The 21,745-nt window shown below is 38.1% G+C and overlaps 1 protein-coding gene across 1 annotated transcript in view; it reads right to left on the reverse strand.

Annotated features, from left to right (window-relative positions):
- Positions 1–1,068: 1,068 nt before the first annotated feature.
- LOC136837304 (uncharacterized) overlaps positions 1,069–21,745 on the reverse strand; it is a 475,645-nt gene continuing 454,968 nt past the window's right edge. Inside the window, 1 exon segment of the mRNA XM_067102044.1 lies at positions 1,069–3,297. Coding sequence (XP_066958145.1) covers positions 3,238–3,297 — 60 coding nt within the window. The 3' untranslated portion in view covers positions 1,069–3,237.

Below are 21,745 nucleotides of genomic sequence, written 5' to 3' on the forward strand. Positions count from 1 at the left end.
ATGTACTATAATGGGTACACACAAAAACTGTTGTTAATAATAACACTGAAAAACAAGCCTGATTATTACATTAACTTGATAATACAGCATTAAAAATAAGCCAAATTACTGTATATCTGTTATCATAAAATTAAGAAAAATTTCTTAATTTACGTTGGCACTCAGCAGCTTGTGGCATGAGCGGATGTAAACAAACCAAAGCACCATCCTGGTGGCATATTGCGGTACTAATTACATAAACATTGTTTACATTCAGTATTTATGGTATATTTCGTACACGAATGCCTCTTTCATACTTCTCAATAATCTCCTTCTTAAGTCCTATTGTAGCTCTAACTGTCTTTCTTTTCTGCTTATCAGCAACGGCTGTCTTGGGACCCATGATTAGATGAAAATACAGTGCAGAAAGCCAAAAAAATTATGATATACCTGTACAAGCGTGTACTTCTCCAAACAACAGCAGTAGCGTGTGTGGGCTTTAAACGCTTTTAAAAATGTGCGGGAAGAACGCCACCAACAACACCAACTAGCGGCTGCTGACTGAAACACTTTTGTTTACAAACATCATATGATTCATCAAAACCTGATTATGTCACGTTCTGGTACAGTTGAGGACCAGGGTTCTACTGTATTAGTGTGGATGGTCAATCTACAGAAATGAGTTTAGGAAATGGCAAATAAAGTTTAGGATTTGACAATTCAGAATATACGGTGCCTAAGAACGTGCATGAAGCAATGGAAAGATCAGCAAAACAAAGAGATTGGTGCTGTAAAATAAAGAAATAAATGAAGAATTTGAGTAACACAAATAAAATGTGTAGATAAAAATACAGGTAATGTGAATAATAAAAATATGGCAAGGCATGCGTGGTTTGTTACAGTCATATTGAATTGAATCAGTTGTGTCACCTTTACTGTTTTGATGCTAAAGAAAACCAAATCAATTGATTGTATAGTCTTGAGCCAAGCAACCTCTCTTTCATAAATTTAAATTGGTACCAGAGGCAGGCGACTCGGTATAAATTTGAATTGTAAGATAAATTACAAAGGAAAAATAACAGAAGTCAATGGAACTTTTTAATTTTTTAATAAATAAGATAAAATCCCACATCTATTAAGATTATTTACATTCAAAACAATTTTGTCTTTGCATAAATATACTTAAATCTATTGGATGTCAATGCAAACTTTCGATGTTGAACAGTAAACAACGAAAAGGACAGCATTACAATAAGTAGCCAAGAAAAAACAGTGAAAGATTTAGCAGGTATATGTGACAACTGAATTTCTAAGAGCTGAAGAAAACCACGCAGTCATTAAGTAATACAAAAATATTTGGTTTTGTTACTCTATTTAATCAATGCATGGGAAAACTACTAAATACTGTGTGTAAACTATGCTTAAAATCCATTCCTTTAATGTCAAGAACAAAAAGTTAAAAAAATGAAATCAAAGGTTTCTTATACATGAAGTAAAGTTGTGAATATTTTAACATATTTCAGTGCTTATTTAATATTGTAATGTATAACTGATGCTCAACAGGCTACAATGATTACATGGTTTAACCACTAAACTAAGCACATGTTTCTTGCTGTCTACAAAATGTATTTTAGTACATAAGTCAACTAATTTGATGATGATTCTTAAATGCACTCCAAAATGAAACCCAAATCTGCAATGCTTCCTTCAAGGTTACATGAAGTACTTGTCCTTCTAATATAAATTTTTCTGACAAAATCATCTCGGTCAGACATGAGGAATATAAAAAAGGTCCCTAAAAACTTTTAAATGGAATTTAAAATGTGATTCGCACAGAAACAACACATCTGAAGATTAGACTTGGAATTAATGGAATTAACACAAGTCATTGTTTAGGTCCTGAAAACAACTAGATTGCAAGGGTGAAAAAGCTGTAATTTATTTTGCAACTTGCACCAGACAGACATTTTTGCAAAAAAAAAAAAAATATTAAAGACACAGGATGCAAATCTGAACCTTTCAAACTGACAACATCCAAAAAAGGCTGCAAAACCTGAACATTTAAAATTCCAAACACATGTTCTCAGGCTGTCACAAATTAGGATAGTTCAGTATTTCACTGATAATCATTCCATAACTGTCAAAACATGTAGCAACTGAGACAATTGGCGATAAAACAAAAGAATATTTTTATGATGGCATGCACAATAGTGCTTGCCTAAAGTTGAGCCATTTGCATTTTCTTTCATCATTTGAAAAGACATCAAATAAATATTAATAACCTGACTTGTTTTCACCTATAATAATTAGCCAATGTTACCCCTTCAAAGCATCTCACAAGACAAATGACACAGCACAGCACTAAAGGTGCTTTGCAGCAATCCTTCAGTCTTAAGTCCCCCCTCTCTTTTTCCATTAGACTTACTTTTTCTCCCTTTCTCTTGGTCTCTTCCCACTTACAGTAGCTGTCAAAATGTTTAATTTTACAGTGCTCCACTTTTCACCTCTCACTCAAGAATACAACCTTCAAGCCAGTACCATAAGCCCAGAAATATAACTTGGTGGTGTCATTCATTACTTTGGAGAAACAAATCCACAGTTATGTATGAATACACATATTAACAAATAAATCTCTACAGAAAGCTTTCAGGAATCTGGTCGAAAGCTCTCTATAAAGATTTATCTTTAAATATATGTACCCATAAATAACTGTGTATTTGTTTCTCCATTCAAGACTCATGCTACTATGAGCATTTTTTATTCACTACTGAACATTAACAACAACCCCAGCACCCTATAAAAATCAGGAGTATCACTGAACTGTGTGGATTTAACAAAGGAACATGAAGTTTTTGTCTCCAAATAAGTTGTTTATCTTCCTAGAACAAATTTTTTTTATATCTTCAAAAGAAATATGAACAGTTCCGGGACTATAGCAATGCTTTGCTAAAAAATTAAATAAATTCACCATAAAACAAATCAAAATAGGCCATGTGTATGAAAGGATAAAACCAATGAAACTCATGAATGAGTGGTCTTGGAAAGTCCAAAACTAATGGATGAAATATGATAATATAATAGAAAAGTAATCAAGGTGGTGGTGCTACTAATGGATGGGACTTGTTTTGTACTGGTAGAGTTCATGGATACATACAGGTACATGGTACAGTATCTGGTTTCCACTTGCAAAGGCACTGTGAATAAATTGTAATATTTTGTAGGAACTTCAGCTCACTGTCTTCCACATGATCAAGTCTTCTACCTGCTGTCTTGGTTGGGTAAGTTAGCTACCAATTTTTTTATATTTGGTTTCCCCTCCTGAAAAAATAAAATGAACAGCCATTCAGTAATAAAAGTTTAAACTAATCAATGTCTCCTGAGTTAATGCAACCTGAAATACTCAATATATGTCAGAGGAAAAACAAGTATCTCACCTAATTCAAGTTACTTTACTTACGTAAACAAAACAACTAATTTGATCTCAGATGCTCTAGATAAGAATTTTCTTATTACTTATTTGGATGTAAATACAAACAAAAATTTATCATTATCAGCTGTGCATTGTTGTTAAGCAAGACACAACCTAGAGTTCATGTAATGTAACTGTCATTAGAATTTTCTTACATGGTTCTTTCAATTATATTTTTTAACATTCATCAAGAAATTTATAAGAAACAATTGTTTTCATCATACAAACCCTTACTTTACATCAAGTCTTTTCTGCAATAGCAGTTGTCTCAACACATTCCAAATGATGAGTCCCCTTTCCCATCGTTCTCCTTTCTGAGTGTGCAACTTAGTTCATGAGCACACCCAACAGTGAAAACTGGTCTTTACAATACATCTCTTTTTGAAAAACATGACAAATTTTTTAATCAATTTGTATTTTTCATAGCTAACAAACCTGCCATCATAACTTATGGATAATTCTTCTAGCGCCAGCTGGAAACTGGTAAAAATAACAAACGAAATTGGTGGCAATAAGGTAGGCTGATAGGCCTAGGCGGCAACCGTCAAGCTCCTTCGCACATGCATCGAAGGAATGCCGCCTAAGTTTCTTCCATCCCAGGAAACTTGATTGAGGGGTGGCTAGAGGTGGGCCCTATAAGTTAAGACCACAGGTTTGTTAGCTAACAAAAATACAAACTGATTAAAATATTTGTCATTTGTTCATATGTGGAACAAATCTGGGTCTTAACTTATGGATAAACTCACTTTTAGAGGGAGGAAAGAAAGTCTGGAACTGACTGGAGGTTCAGCACACCTGGTAACTCTTCTCGGTTCACAGAAGCCTATGGAAGGGAACCAAAGCCTCTGACATAATAAATAAAGTGATTATTTAACAATCAGACTTCTGGGATTTCATACAATGTGGCTATATGCCTATGACCATGCCCAGGTAAATAACCTTCTGACTAGAGACAAGATGCGACTTCTCCAAATTGACCACAATGTCCAAGTCGCGACAAAACTGAAGAAGATGGTCCCTGTCTTGTAAACTTTTCCAGAGACCCCGCCAAGACCAGCCAGTCGTCAAGGTATCTGAGAAGGCAAATCCCCTGAGAGCGGGCCCATGATGAAACCAGGGTGAATACTCCAATGGAAACTTAAGGGGCTGTTGAGAGGCCGAAGCACAAGACTTCGAACTGGAAAACTGACTCCCTCAGGCTGTAGCGAAGAAACTTCCTGGAGGAAGGATGAACCAGAATCTGGAAGTACACATCCTTCAGGTCTACTGAAAGCAGAAAGTTGTTCTTCCTGACGGCTGCTAACACCGTTCAAGTAGTCTATCCTGAATCGGGTCATGCTGATTTAGAAGTTCAAGGCTGACAGGTCTACCACTGGCTGCCAATCGCCTGTTTCCTTGGGAATGAGAAAAACCTGACTATAAAAACCTGGAGAAGGATGCTCTACCAGCTCCACTGCTCCTTTCTCCATCATCTTCGCCACTTCGCCTTGGAGAGCTTGATGTTTCAACACGCCGAGAGTGTATGTCAGGTGAAGAGGTGGCTGAACGGAAAGAGGAGGAAAGTTGAAGGTAGTAGGTACCCCACCCGAAGGACATCTACTACCATTCGTCTGCCCCGAAGGCTCGCCAGGCAACCCCCCCCAACTGGTGACGACTTTTGGGGACGGCCGCCTACTCTATCGCTTAGGACCTCTAGCCTTACCTCTAGAGCCTCTTGCTGGCTTAGAGGAACGGGACTAAAAGGGATGCTGCTGGGAACCCTTGCTGGTTGCTGCAGCAGGAGCTTGCCCAGACCTGCTGGATGAAGAGGCAACTGCAGTCTTCTTGAGGGAGAGCTGAGGATCTGGGGTTCAAGGTACAATGACGCGGAGGATTAGATGACTTAGAGACGGCTTAATGAACCAGCTGATCATTATTATCAGCTCATCGCCTATCTATAGCTAAGTCCAAATGATCTTTAGGGAAAATGAATCTAGAGACCTTGGTAATTGCAGGCTCCCTTCTCTTCAGCAAAATATTCACCCAAATAGTCACAGTTAAATGAGCCAAATATGAAATGGCTTTACCGCCCAACTGCAAAGGCCTAAGGTATGAATCATTATCTTCGGAAACACCAAGAGCAAAGGGTGAAATCTTGGCCACCGCTGTCGACCACAAGTCTAACCAAGAAACTATTTGGAAGGCAGAAGAGGCAGACAACTCCAAAGAGGCAGCTTCCTGAGAAGTGAAGGAGGGACCTTCTGCCCGAATATGGTCTATGGAAACTCCGGGAGCCAATCGAGCCACATCTGTATCTAGCTGTTGAGGTAGAAGTGCAACATTAGGAGTAGTGTAGAAACGTCTATGCCAAGGGAGAGAAGTAGGAAGAAGCTTGAATGCTCTGCTATAACGCAAGGAATTGTCCCGTCCAGAGACGAGAGAATTTACATGATTACGGATATATTTCTCATGATTAGAACAAGGCATTCCAATAGAAGCCTTCGATTCTTTCCTCGGTCCAAGGAGAGCTTCTATTCCTGTGGGAAAATCTAAGGAACCTGCCACATCCTCTTGCAAAAGATTGTTATATTCGCAGATTATCCCAACCACCTCTCCATAAGTAGTAAAAAACACTCCTGGTTTTCTACGTCTTCCACCTCCTGTCCCATGGAGTCCCTACCTGACCTGTTGATGAACTCAGAAGAATCCAAAATATTCTTGGCTAAGACTGGAGCATAGGCCCTTTCCAGACCTAAAATCTTCCTTGGCAAATGAACACCTGCGGATGCCGAGGGAAACTATAAAATCTTCCTTGGCAAATGAACACCTGCGGATGCCGAGGGGAAACTATCTTGAGCCGCATTCCTCTCGATAGAACGAGAGATCTATACACCATGCAAAACTCAGTGGGCGGATGTGGGTTGACGCACGGACGAGGGAGTAACTGAACGATTATTAGCCACTGACCTGGAAAGATGAACATCATCTGCTCTGGAGGGATGAGAACGAGGAGACGGACAAGAACCTACATGCAGACGTGTAGGGCTGACACAGAAATCCTTACCAGAAGGTTGTAAAGGAACCAGAGTAGGGGCATGGCTATGTTCTTCTATACGGGGACGGCCGTGCTCAGGAACACGGGAGTGATTTTCCACACAAGTGCCCAGCCACCCAAAGGCAGGAGTAGGAACGCTTGCTACGGGTCTTGTCAGGAGAACAAGAGGAACGTCTAGGCCAGACGACAGGGCTCCTTGAATGCCGAATCCCAGAACATGAACTCCGGACATCCTTAGGAGAATGTGGACTTGAAGGAGGGTGAAGGGGACATGGATGTGTACCAGAAGAGTCCTCTTCACAGACGGGAACAGCAGGACAAGTCTTTTTAACGGGAGCAAAATCATCCTTCCTACTAATGTTGGCAGAGGGAGGAACAACTGTAGGCCTCCTCTTCAATTTGCCTAAATCCTCAATGTCAGAAACATGGATATCAGGAGGGGTAGAAGCACGGCCATGGTCCGAAGAAGAAGAAGATACGACAGGTATGACACTTCCTACTAGGGGAAGAGACAAAGTCTCTAATTTGCCACCGCCTGACAGTGACAGGGGAAGACGAAGAAGACGACGAAGAAGGAGGTGGCGTCCTATGATGTTTCATTTACACAATATGCCCATAAATCTTGTGAATTTGATCAACCACTGCCTGAACCAAGGAGTCGGAGGGAGGGGTGGAGGCTAGGACAGGAGGAAGCAGGACGACACGCTGAGGCGAGAGTGGAGCAGTCAGCTGGGAAGTCAAAACAGCTGATGAACTGGGCACAGGAGGGGGCTGGGATGGGGATTGACAAGGCAGCTGACCAAGGCCCGTGTGAATTCAATTAGCGGGACTAAAGGCCATTCAAGGCTGGTAACCCTGATAGGCCTAGAGAAACCAAGAGACCAGCTATCTTCTGCGCATTGGAATCTGAAAGGGTAGAACAAGATGGAGGCGCATCCACTTGTTAGGGGGAAGATGTAACCCCCCAAAGAAGAGCACAGGCAGCATTAGTTGGGAAGTCTCCTGATCCCTCTCCCAAAACTTCCACAGGCAAAGCTATAGAACAATGGGAAGGGGTAAAATCTTCCGGACAATGTAGCAACTGAAGGATATGGCAAGGAGGAGGCAGAACAAGAAGCAGAATGTGATGCACCCATCAAAGGAGGGAACCCCTTTCAAGATGGAGCCTCCAACTTCCTCTTATCCTGCCTCTTCTTGGCAAAGCCCTCCACTGCTCAGGAGGCCAAGAACGAAACTCATGGCATGGATTATTGATATTACAATTATTAGCTTTACGTTGGCTAATGCCAAAACACAGGAGCAAGGGTAGCCATCAGTGCCAGGGCACTTCCTCTGATGCTTGGAAGGGCTGGCAGTAACTTGAGGATGCATGATCAACACAAAAGCACACAGGACACGAAAACATAGAATCACCTGAAAGTGCAAGCAAACACAAGCACAAACACAGAATCACCTGAAAGTGCAAGCAAACACAAGCACAAACAAAGTAAGCAAGAAACACCAGCTTCAGAGACGAACAAAAGCACGTCTTCCTACGATGGCAGTAAAAACGAAACTTGAGGTGTCATTCCTTCGATGCATGTGCAAAGGAACTTGACCGTTGCCACCTAGGCCTATCAGCCTACCTCGTGGCCACCAATTCCTTGTTTGTTATTTTTACCAGTTTCCAGCTGGTGCTACAGGAATTATTTATAAGTTAAGACCCAGGTTTGTTCTGCATATGAACAAATTTGCAGCCTTGTTCCCCTAAAAGTTAGACCATCATTAGTTCTGTCTGTCTGAAGCAGGTAACAATGAAAAATTCTCAAGTGAGCTGCTAGTATTTTCTAACTGTTAGTAGTGAATTTTGGGTATCCTTAGCAAAGTGCCTGAGGCCCCTGTGGTTGCTGAAAGAATGTCAAAGCAAAGAGGCTCAAAGCTGCCCTTGGGTGAGTCTCCATTTAAATATGAAGATACTGGCTTAATCTCCTACTGTTCTTAGGAAACTTTTCAACTTATAAACCTCCTCAGATTTTTATTCCCTCTGCACCTCACACATCATGATCCTTATCTCTTCACAATGGACTTGGTATAGGAGATATCAGGTTGTCTGGATGCCATCATCACTAGGGAGGCAATGAGGTTCACTGGAAGCATAAAGTTGGCCAGAATCTCTCACTTGCCTGTTGATCAGGAAAGAAAGGACTTCTCCAGGTATTTTCTCTCTCCTTATGCAAGAGGTAAAAAAAGCTATAAATGTCCTGGGATCCCAGCCAGTAAGTCCTACCGCTCTAGTGACCTGTACCCTTTAGGGGTTTGTTCCCAGAGATTTTCGTCTCAGTGGGAGAGCACAGGGCCAGACCTGTGGGGTAGTAAGAACCCTTACAGAAAGCAATGCTTTCCATTTTTGGAGACAATTCCCCACTGGCATTAAAATCAAGCCAATTTTCTGAAGAAATCCAGAGAGGAGTCGACTACAGACTTAGGAGAGATTTGGGGAGCCTTGGGGAGGGGGGTGTTTGCTGGGGTGATGGAGACCTATCATTGACTTTGTCATCCTTCAACCAGTACCTGTTTTTAACTCCTTTCCAGATGAAGACAACAGCTTCAGTATGCAGCTTAATTTGGGAGCAGGCCCTCTTAGTAATGACTGACATCAAGATCATTTACTTTCTAATTGATATTAACTCCTCCTCGAGGAAATACATTTGGCACCCATGGCAGGGTAAGATAATCCAATTTAGGGCTCTGTTTCTACCTGGCAATGGAAGCCTCAATTCCTTAAAAGGGTATTGGCACCAGTGGCTACCTAGGCATCAGGTTGGTGAGGTACTTACACAAAATGGATGGAAATGACCTCATCAGCAGGAGAGCTCTAGAAGAACCTATCCAATCCCATCAACCTGGGCTAATTCAGATTTACTTTCTTCCACAACAGCTGTACGTATCAATTTAAGCCTATACTTCAACTGCCCTACTTTACCCAGTCTTGGCCAGGTTGCAGAGGTGTCATCAGATACTAAGGAGTTTCTCAGCCTGTCAGCTGGGGTGAAAGTAGTATGTTGCATGTATTCTATGGATAAACTAGCACCATACTGCTGGTTTTAGCTAAAGTCCCTAAAGCTCCAGCTAAATTCAATATTGTCAGCACCCTGGTGCATGAGACACTCTCTGGTCAAAATCTCATAAGGTATCTGGTTAAACCCCAACTAGTGGCAAGACAGCAAATCTTGAGTAAGAGTTCCACTAGTGCCGCTTGCTCTACAACTAATTTTTTGTTCTTTGACAACCCAAATGAGGGTTGGGATGCCCACATCTGATCTGGCTGAACAGTGTTAGGTTTTTGTTCAGCAGATGAATCCATTTAGATATTTTCCAAGCAGTTGCAAAAATTATCCCCAACAATTCTACTTTGGTGGCCTGACTTTGAAACAAGTGTGCAAGGTTGCCCTCCACATGCCTGCTAGCAATAAAGATTTTTCTCTGGGCAAAGGAAAGAAACATTACTCTTCAACCATGCTGTCCAAGGTAGACACAATGTACTGGCAGATTACCTAAGTCAGAGAGATCAAGTTTTGCCAATAGAGTGCCTTTACATCCAGAAGCGCATAAAAGATTGTGGAGTTTTTGGGGCACACCTCTAATTGACTTATTCACAACTAACAAGAGTAAGTATCTCCAAAATTCCTGTTCCACTTTCATGGAACTAGCAGCATGGGGTATATACACCTTTATGCTCCACAAGGACAACCTGAAAGTTTACACCTTCCTGCCATTCTACCTCACAACACTAGTGCTAATAAAGTTGAAATCTTCTACAAATGCAGTCATGACCCTGATTGCTTAACTGTGGCTCCAACAGGCTTGGAATTTTTCAGGCCTAATAGCTCTCCTGCTAGACTGTTTGAGGGCCACATCAGTGTGAGGTGGTACCATGACAGCACCATTTTTGGCATTGTCACCAAAATCAGCAGCTCCTCCAGGTGCACAGATGAAGGTTATTAACCCTTAAACGCCGAGCCTCTATTTACAAAAGTGTCTGTCGTATGCCGGCGGCGTTCGGGAGTTAGCGCCAAAGCGGAAAAAAATTTTTTTCAAAAAATCACAGCACGCTTAGTTTTTAAGATTAAGAGTTAACTTTTGGCTCCTTTTTTGTCACTGCTTGAAGTTTAGTATGCAACCATCAGAAATGAAAAAAAAATATCATTATCATATATAAATATTGGAATATATGACAGCGCAAAAAATAATTTCATATATAATTGTATACAAATCACGCTGTGAGCAAAACGGTTAAAGCTAATGAGCTATATTTTTTTAGTTGTATTGTACACTAAATTGCTATGATTTTGGTATATAACAAATTGTAAAACGATCAAAGCAACACAGAGAAAATATTATCACAAAATGATGCATGAATTCGTAACGAGCGGATGTAAAAAGTTTTTTTCTAAAATTCACCATAAATCAAAATACTGTGCTAGAGGCTTCCCGTTTGTTGCAAAATGAAGGTAATTTATTGAATATTACTAGACTGTAAGTGTTTTAGCTTACAATTGCAGTTTTCGACCATTTCGGTCGAGTTAAAGTTGATGGAAGGTCGAATTTTTTCTATTTATCGTGATTTATATGAAAATATTTCAAAACTGATAAAAGCTACAACCATGAGTTATTTTTTGTTGTATTCTACATGATATTGCACACATTTTCATGTATAACACTTTATGTAAGGCCCAATATAAAATGGTGCGAAAATTACAACAACGTGACTAAAGAAATTCTGAGATTTTCAGCTGTTACCACGCGCAGACATAAGGAAAAGTTTTTTTTTAAAAATTCACCATAAATCGAAATATTGTGCTAGAGACTTCCAATTTGTTGCAAAATGAAGGTAATTGATTGAATGTTACTAGAATGTAAGAGTTTTAGCTTACAATTGCATTTTTTTACCATTTCGGTCGAGTCAAAGTTGGCTGAAGGTTGAAATTTTGGCACTTATCGTGATTTATATGAAAATATTTCAAAACTGATAAAAGCTACAACCATGAGTTATTTTTGGTTGTATTCTACATGAAATTGCACACATTTTCATATATAAAACTTTATGTAACGGCTAATATAAAACGGTGCAAACATTACGACAACGTGACAAAAGAATTTCTGAGATTTTCGGCAGAGTTACCACGCGTGGATGTAAGGAAAATTTTTTTTTTCAAAAATTCACCATAAATCGAAATATTGTGCTAGAGACTTCCAATTTGTTGCAAAATGAAGGTAAATGATTGAATATTACTAGAATGTAAGAGTTTTAGCTTACAATTGTGTTTTTCGACCATTTCGGCCAAGTCAAAGTTGACCGAAGGTTGAAATTTTGGCACTTATCGTGATTTATATGAAAATATTTCAAAACTTATAAAAGCTGCAACCATGGGTTGGTTTTTGTTGTATTCTACCTGAAATTGCACACATTTTCATATATAAAACTTTATGTAATGGCTAATATAAAATGGTGCAAAAATTACGACAAAGTGACGAAAGAATTTCTGAGATGCGTCGCTGATGCTCTGTAGTGTGAGAAGAAAGAAATTCGCGCATGTGCAGCTCGGTAACACTTGTAAACAAAACAACAGCGTGATCCGTGAACTCCCAGCATCCCTCAAGGTGCGATTTAAAATCTTTTGCAAACTAGGCCTATAACTATTTTTCCACGAATATTTAAAAAACTTTTTGTAGTCGACGTACCGTACGTCCGCTCGGCACCCGACGGACAATTTTAGTCGACGTACGATACGTCCAGTCGGCGTTTAAGGGTTAAGCAATCTAAGAGCTTTTCCTGGAAGGTCTGCAGTGCTTTTGTGACTGGTGTAGCACAAAGGGCACAGGTCATCTCAGAGCCCTGTTCCCATAGGGCTGACTGACTGTCAGAGCAACAAAGTTGTAGGTAACAGCCACTAAAGGCAAAGATTTGCTCTTTTGCAAGTTTTGAATGCAGAGGCATTAATTTAGGGTCATAGGGAGCTACTCATGTGCCAATATTTTGAGCGGGACACTGAGGCTCCTCCAAGAACTATGAAGCGTGGGATTTACTATTATTTACAGTAAATTTGAGTAACTTTATCATGCCCCTGCGACTGAATTCCTATCGCTCTAGTATAGCCACTGCTTGCACAGTAAGCCAGATCCATGCATTTTAAAGACAAATATCCCCCTCTAAGAACTGGCAAAGTACAGGTTTGTCTTATGTACCTGATTTTGTCACCAAGAATCAAGCAACTTTCCCACTTCTTCAGTCAGCATCTAACTTATCTATTTCTGCCTTATCTGTATAGCTGTTAGGTATTGCCTTGATAATCTGCCTTTAGAAAAGCCGTTCCAGTTCTTGCTTGTTTTTATCTTTTGGTACAACCCACTGCATGATTACAACAAAAGCTATCTCCTTTTTGCTCAAGATGGTTTTCTGTCTGCCTGTTCTCATGCATCCACATTAAAAGTAAAAGGTTATGAGGTCAGGTCTATAACAATTTTGATTGTTTTTATGGTTAGCAAATGAAAATTCTATTAATATGACCACACAGAAGTCACTGTCTACTTTTGTCAAATTTACCTTCAGGGTCATAAAAGAAATTTTTTTATAGTCACTGTCTACTTTTGTCAAATTTACCTTAAGGGTCATAAAAGAATTTTTTTTTATAAATAATTTCTTGATTATCTGGATTCAGAGAGCCAAGGCCTTGCCGGATAAATGTGAAATCTGGATAAACGGGCAACTCCATACCCTTACTTTTCCATACCTTATCAATACTACAAAACCATAACCACTCAACATGCCTATAACAACAACCATCACACTTTAAACAGAAAACTTTATGCAGAAGGCAATTATCTACCTTTCTCCCCATTAGTGTAACAAAATATACTGCATAAATACACTGAAATAATGCAGCCCCTTCTTTTTTCCCCTCTTCTCCAAAATGACACACAATTTTGCAAGTAGATAGCTTACCTGTGTTTACCCACAACCTACCATGTTTTATCACCACTGATGTATTTTTATACAGCAACTTTCTGATCCATTGTTACCATATTGTAATACCATACACAAAGATACAAAAAGTGTATGTGAACTACTGACCTAGGCCTTGGTGTTACACTTACAGTACAGTATTATTTTGCATATGTCAAATACTGTAGGCTATTACAACTGTATTAATATAAAGGTAATGGTAATAAAACTGGTATTTTATTTAATGAATCATTTACACTGTATTATTATCATGTTATATCAACATTGTTATATGCATATTGAAAAAAGATCATCCACCATACGCATTTACATATGCTAAGCTAATGTTTACATTATGTTTTCAGAATCAGCTGACTGACTCTACTACCAAAAGAACTAGGAATCATTTTTAAGTTTCTAAAAGAAACAAATTTATTACTGGAATTATTTTTATTTTTGTACATAAATGTAAAACGGTTATACAAAACTAAAACACTTTGTTACACTAAAATCCCTCAAAATTACAAAACACCTGTTTCCCAATTCATTTGTTCATGTCAAACTCAATATTGCTTATGTCATTTCTTTGGTAAGTGGTCGTTAATGTTCATTATAAGAGATGGTTATCAACTGTTGCATAAGCCATAAGTTTGGCAATCTTGTTTGAAAGCCTTGCCTACTACAATCTACCAAAAATGAAATTCACTCTACAAGCATAGCCTAGTACAGTATGATCTATTGAAAATGAAATTCTTTCAGTAAGTATTGACTACAGTATTTCTATTTTTTACTTTCATTTATATAATCCCTACAGGACGGGCTAAATACAGTATACATTAAGCACACCCCTAGACCGGGCTAAATTTGAGGTTGGCCAATTTAACAAAAAAACACACATCAGTGGTAAGAGGAAGATATGCATATGCTCATGGTCTAAGAAAAAAGTTCTACAAAAGATTTTTACCCGAAAGCTGAAAGCGAATATTTCCAACTCTGTGCAGGGCCTCTTTACCAAGGCAGTTGTAAAAAATATGCTAATATTACCAAGTTATGAATGTTTTTTCTAATAATTTTTTTTTTGTAAAATTATTATTACAGCTCACACAATATCATAACAAATAAGAACTAAAATCAGTAACAAATTCTGAGCATAGTTATTGTAAAATGTTTACGAGATGGCCTTTGATGGGAATGGTGGACACTACCATATGACATCTCAAGGCAAACTGATCTCTCTTAGTCTCCTGGCTGTACTGACCAAGGGTTGCCAGATTTTTTTTTGTCCAACATGTACATTGCCCTCAAAATTATCAGATTTTTACCAAAATTGTCGTACAATTACATATATATAATTTATTATATATATCTATATGTATATATATATTATATATGATTGACGGACAATTCTTTGAAAACAGATCTTCATACACATTTCTTCGAAAACAAAAACTTCCAAGTGCATTCACTTCAAAAGTGTTTTACTGTACTTACAAAATCAAAACATCAAAAGGTTGGTTTCATAAACTTTCTTCGAATACAGTACAAGATTGACCAATAGTTGTGTTAATATTTTTATATTTTTTTCTCTTTTTTTCTATTTTCTTTTTCTGTTCTGTTGATATTAATAATAAAAATATTATTAATAACAATATGAATAATTTTAACAGTAATAAAAGGGGTAATATAAACCATTAGTATCAAGAACATTTATTAAAATATAAAACAATTTCCATGATAAATTTTATTTAAATATAAAATTAATATTTCTATTGTTTCTTTTTATAGAATCTGAGGTTGTGTGCAAACAGTCTAATATATTGGTTGAATCATCGAAAGAGGTGACAAGGTTCTCCAGATGTGTGGCACTATCTTTATACTTTTTTTTAAATCTTTCTGAACTCATAACCACTATTTATTCTTTTTAAGTGTATTTTGTTCAAAGCCTGTTCCCTTTTCAAAGCACTTAAAAATTTCCATATAGTTGGATGGTAAGAAGAAACTTGCTGCATAAATCCTATATGCCATCCCTCAACTTAATTGTTTGTTTTTGGCAAGACCTTTTCTACTCTGTCGAAGCATAACCATATACTAATTAATATTATTTAATGTTAATTAATATTAATTAATATTAAACTTGGGAGCACGGTGTCTTCCCTGTCTATCAGGACGCCCGATCCAAGTGTCCCTGAAGTAGTCGAGAACATATTCGGCTTTGTGAGGAATAATATTTTGATCAATGAGCACATCAAAACCTTTGACAACTTTGCTCGGTGGCAGAAATGCAAGAGCTGAAAGCATGTAGATATTTAGGGCAAATTGGGCATCAATGTCATGATGTGATTTGAGTCCATATTCACAAACTTTCCTATACAGTAGAGCCCCAGTCCTCAACGCTAATCTGTTCCAGAAGGAGCGTCGAGATTTGATTTTGTCGAATTCTGAATAAATTTCTCCCATAAGAAATAACTGAAAATGGATTAATCCATTCCTGACCACCAGTCACCACCCCAACCTAACCTTTTTATACAAAACACTACACAAATTACAATTAAATAAGTTCAGAGTTAAATAACTTACCGTATTAGAAGCACTTTTTACATTTTTAAATGCATACTGTATAAAAAAAAATGGCCTATGACCAATGTGGCCATATGACCGATGGTAGACCAAGCGCCATAGGCTAGGCTAGGTAGCCTATAGGCACTCCAGAATGTATTGTAACTGGTACACAAAAAAAACTGTTGTTAATAATAATAACATTGAAAAACATGCCTGATTATTACATTAAATTAATAATACGTGTTAAAAATATGCCGAATTACTGTAGAGTCTGTTATCATAAAATTAAGAAAAATTTCCTAAGTTACGTCGGCACTTGGCAGCTTGTGGCATAAGCAGATGTAAACAAACCAAAGTGCCATCCTGGTGGCGTATCGCGGTACTAATTACATAAATGTTGTTTACATTCAGTACTGTATTAATTTATGGTAAATTTCATTCAGAGTCTACTGTAGCGTACAAAATCACTGTAAAACATCTTGCAATAAATTTTATGATACTCTAACAAGTATTTCTCCATAAAATATCCTTGTAAGCAGAATCTCTGAGTTAACCTCAGGCTAACCTCTTCTTTACCGAGAACCTCAAGAAGGCGTTCACTAACGAACAGCACACGTAAACATTGCATTCACTACAGAAATGCACATGTGCGCCTGTCTAAAAAAAAAAATAAAATCAAGCATGAGACCCTGGTTGCCATAGCTTTTCTCTGGTATATTTAGCAATAGCTTTACCTAGAAATAAGTGCTGAAAGGTTATTTCACTGGGTGACACAGGTCTCTCCCCAGAAATAGATTTTTCCTTTGTCAAAATCCTTTATTTGGGCCAAAACCCAGTAACATCAGTCCCCAATACCTACCAGGTTAAGCCTGCAGAGTAAATAGAGGAAGTTCCTCTTGGAGGTGATTTTCTTACATATGAAGTTGATATTGCTACCAAAATGACCTTGCTGAATCCAGAAGGATCAGGGACACAACCCTTAGCTAACCATGGGAGAAACTTTCCAGAAGGAATTCAATCCCACATGCAGCTTTCAGAAGATGATCAGGATCCTTCCCCCAAAAGGGATACAAGGATTCACTTGACCCCACTTGAAATGTCTACATTTTCGGAGGGATATAGTAACTCACACAGGACCTCTGCCCCCTGGGTAACAGGCAGTCACAGTTCAGCTGTGGATGCTCAGTCAGATTATGCAAGCTCCTCTAAAAGGGATACACAATTTGCAGCATTTGATCAGTTCCATAAGGAAATTATGAGTAATATCAAAGATGCCCTTTCCACAGAACGGACATATAATGGACATATTGCATGATTCCAAATAGGAAATGAAAGAAATCATGTCAGTGATGTAAACTCCAAAGTGTAAAAGTACTGCAAGCTGCAACCAAAAAGGGAGAGTGGAAACAAACTGACCAAACAAGGTCCAAGGTTAGAACTCCAACTGGAGCCAACAAAACAGGCAGTTCGGACTACAAAGCTTCAGGTCAAAACATAACAGGGGCTCCAATATTCTCCCCTGATGATACTGATAATCCTTGGCGATGCACTTCAATGTGTACTTTCTCTCGTCATGGTAAGCATCTAATTAAAGAGAAAAAACATGATCGAAGTTGTACATGTGGAGTTTAGAGACAGGGCAGCATTCCCTAATACAGAATGGTGCCTGATACTACCTTTGCTAGACATGGAGAAACCAGAAAAGGAAACAGTTCTCTTATGTGGGAACACAGCATTAAAAGCTACATATGACATCCTTTGCCAGGTCAATGGTAGGTGGATCTATACTCCCATTATGAATAAAACCCAACTTACTCACCAAGTACCCCCAGCCTTCTGTCCCTTCACTTTTAAAATAGTTAACCATGTGAAGACAAACTTTCAGAATTATGTAGTAACTAGAAAATGGCAGAACTATCACCATTCACCACAGTCCTCCCAGTTTCGAAAAATTCCACCAAGGAATGGGCAATACTTCAACTCCCTTTTGAAAGGAAAAAGCTCCCCTTGGATGTTGCTTCTCAGCAATTTGGGCCCCCTATGAGAAGAATCTCAGATGAGACAGCTTCGTCAGCATTCCGTGCTAGAACTCTTCTCCTTAGTATCGTAACCTCTTCCACCTTGCTAGAAGTTGCCACCAAAAGGCTTCCAGAAGATTCCAGGACATTTTTTGCTGTTGTGGCTAAAATTCTTATGAGAACCCTATGGGAAGCACTCTATGACTTTTTAGACTGGCACTTAAAATCGTGAATGGAAACATTGGAATGCTCCAACAAGTCATTTCCCTATGTGACTGCTTTATTACAGTCTAACCCCTTCTGTAAGGACCTGTTTGAGGATTCTGTTGTAACTCAAGTAAACGAGCAGGCAAGCCAACAAAACTGTACAGTGTACGCTCTTCTGGGAAAAGGAGAATTCAGGAAACAAAAAACCCAAAATTTCCCTTTATCCAGTTCAAAAAAGGCTTTGTTCAAAAATCATATAAGCCTGCAGTCACCTCCAAAACTTTTCATCATAAACAGGTAGGTGGTCAGAAGGGACAACCCCCTTCAAAAGGACAGCAACAGCCACATCAGCAGGGACTTCCTTTTCACAAGGTCCAAAAATCATATTACAAAGGAAAAGGAAAAGCAATGGGTTCTTTCAAGAACCAAACCCCTCTCTGGAAGATTACGTGCAGAAGGCCCTGTTAAAAGGTGCCATAGAGAAACGTGTATATTCGCCACCAAGAGCATCTCTTCAGTGTTCCCAAAAAGGATTCCTCCAAACAAAGAGTGATCCTCGACCTATCAACACTGAACAAGTACATTGTTTGCCAAAAGTTTCGGATGACTACCATTGCCAAAGTATGTTCAGTCATTCCAAAAGGGACTTCGACAGTTTCTATAGATCTGAAAAGACGCATACTGGCACATCCCTATCACCGCTCCCTTTTGCCCCTTTCTAGGGTTCTGGATAGGGAAAGATACGTATAGGTTCAAAGTCATGCCTTTTGGGATAAACACTGCCTGGAGAATTTTTACAAAATTAGCAACAGTAGTTGTCTGGGAACTCAGGAAAGAAGGAATACAACTAACTGCTTACCTAGACAACTGGTTAATCTGGGGGTCCACAAGAAAAGTGACTGAAAAACCTAAGAGCAGTGGTCAACAGACTCCAGTCAAAAGGTTTTTATATTAACCCTTAAACGCCGACTGGACGTATTTTACGTTGACAAAAATTGTCTGTCAGGTGCCAAGTGGACGTAAAAGACGTTGACTACAAAGTTTTTTTAAATACTCGCGGAAAAATACTTATAGGCCTCGTTTGCAAAAAATTTTAAATCAGGCGCCTTGAGGGATGCTGGGAGTTCACGGATCACGCTGTTGTTTTGTTTACAAGCGTGACTCAGCTGCGCATGAGCAAATTTCTTTCTTATCCCAAAAAAAAGCATCAGCTAACTCTGCTGAAAATCTCAGAAATTCTTTGGTCACATTGTCGTAATTTTTGCACCGTTTTCTATGAGCCTTTACATAAAGTTTTATATATGAAAATGTGCACAATTTCATGTAGAATACAACCAAAAATAACTCATGGTTGTAGCTTTTATCAATTTTGACATATTTTCATATAAATCACGATAAGTGCCAAAACTTCAACTTTCGGTCCACTTTGACTCGACCGAAATGGTAAAATAATGCAATTGTAAGCTAAAACTCTTACATTCTAGTAATATTCAATCATGTACCTTCATTTTGCAACAAACGAGAGGTCCCTAGCAAAATATTTCGATTTATGGTGAATTTTTGAAAAAAACTTTTTCTTTACGTCCACGCTAACTCTGCTGAAAATCTCAGAAATTCTTTAGTCACTTTGTCGTAATTTTTGCACTGTTTTCTATTAGCAGTTACATAAAGTTTTATATATGAAAATGTGCACAATTTCATGTAGAATACATCAAAAAATAACTCATGATTGTAGCTTTTATCAATTTTGACATATTTTCATATAAATCACGATAAGTGCCAAAATTTCAACTTTCGGTCAACTTTGACTCAACCGAAATGGTCGTAAAATGCAATTGTAAGCTACACCTCTTACATTCTAGTAATATTCAATCATTTACCTTCATTTTGCAACAAACGAGAAGTCTCTAGCACAATATTGCGATTTATGGTGAATTTTTGAAAAAACTTTTTCCTTACATCTGCGCTAACTCTGCTGAAAATCTTGTAAGAGCCTGACGCCGTCTCTTCCAAACACGTGTGTGTTCGTCGTCCAATGGAGCGGACAAGACAACAAGAGCATCTCGTTTTCTTTCTCTAAAGGAATGCGATTTCAACCATACAATATTTCTGTCTGTTTCTCCCTAACCATTGTTGTCTTGATGTATGTACAATCACCACTACTTGCATTGCCATGCAAGCATTCTAATCATGTACTCATAATGTTCCAACGAATCTTCTGTATCAAACTGTGTGTTTGTTTCTGTTTGTGAAGACGCCAAATGTCTCGCCACTCCGATGGATGACGAACACATGAACACACGTGTTTGGAAGAGGCGGCGTCAGGCTCTTACAATCACAGAAATTCTTTAGTCACTGTCGTAATTTTTGCACAGTTTTCTATTAGCCGTTACATAAAGTTTTATATATGAAAATGTGTGCAATTTCATGTAGAATACAACAAAAAATAACTCATGGTTGTAGCTTCTATCAGTTTTGAAATATTTTCATATAAATCAAGATAAGTGCCAAAATTTAAACCTTCGGTCAACTTTGACTTGACCAAAATTGTCGAAAAATGCAATTGTAAGCTAAAACTCTTACATTCTAGTAACATTGAATCATTTACCTTCATTTTGCAAAAAATGGGAAATCTCTAGCACAATATTTCTATTTATGGTGAATTTTTGAAAAAACCTTTTCCTTACCTCCTCGTGCTAACTCGGCTGAAAATCTCAGAATTTCTTTAGTCACCTTGTCGTAATTTTTGCACCATTTTCTATAAGGCATTACATAATGTGTTATACATCAAAATGTGCGCAATTTCATGTAGAATACAAAAAAAAATAATTCATGGTTGTAGCTTTTGTCAGTTTTGAAATATTTCCACATAAATCACGATAAGTACCAAAATTTAAACCTATGGTCAACTTTGACTTGATCGAAATGGTCGAAAAATGCAATTGTAAGCTAAAACTCTTACATTCTAGTAACATTCAATCATTTACCTTCATTTTGCAACAAACCGGAAGTCTCTAGCACAATATTTTGATTTATGGTGAATTTTTGAAAAAAACTTTTTCCTTACCTCCGCGCACGCTAACTTGGCTGAAAATCTCAGAATTTCTTTTGTCATTTTGTCGTAATTTTCGCACCATTTTCTATTAGGCGTTGCATAAAGTGTTATACATGAAATTGTGTGCAATTTCATGTAGAATACAACAAAAAATAACTCATGGTTGTAGCTTTTATCAGTTTTGGAATATTTTCATATAAATCATGATAAATAGAAAAAATTCGACCTTTGGTCAACTTTAACTCGACTGAAATGGTCGAAAACTGCAATGGTAAGCTAAAACACTTACAGTCTAGCAATATTCAATCAATTACCTTCATTTTGCAACAAACGGGAAGTCTCTAGCACAATATTTCGATTTATGGTGAATTTTTGAAAAAACTTTTTTTTATGTTTGCACGTTACAAATTCAGGCATCATTTTGTGATAATATTTTCTCTGT

This window comes from Macrobrachium rosenbergii, chromosome 58 (assembly GCF_040412425.1).
Source record: "Macrobrachium rosenbergii isolate ZJJX-2024 chromosome 58, ASM4041242v1, whole genome shotgun sequence".
In the NCBI taxonomy this organism is placed as follows: domain Eukaryota; kingdom Metazoa; phylum Arthropoda; class Malacostraca; order Decapoda; family Palaemonidae; genus Macrobrachium; species Macrobrachium rosenbergii.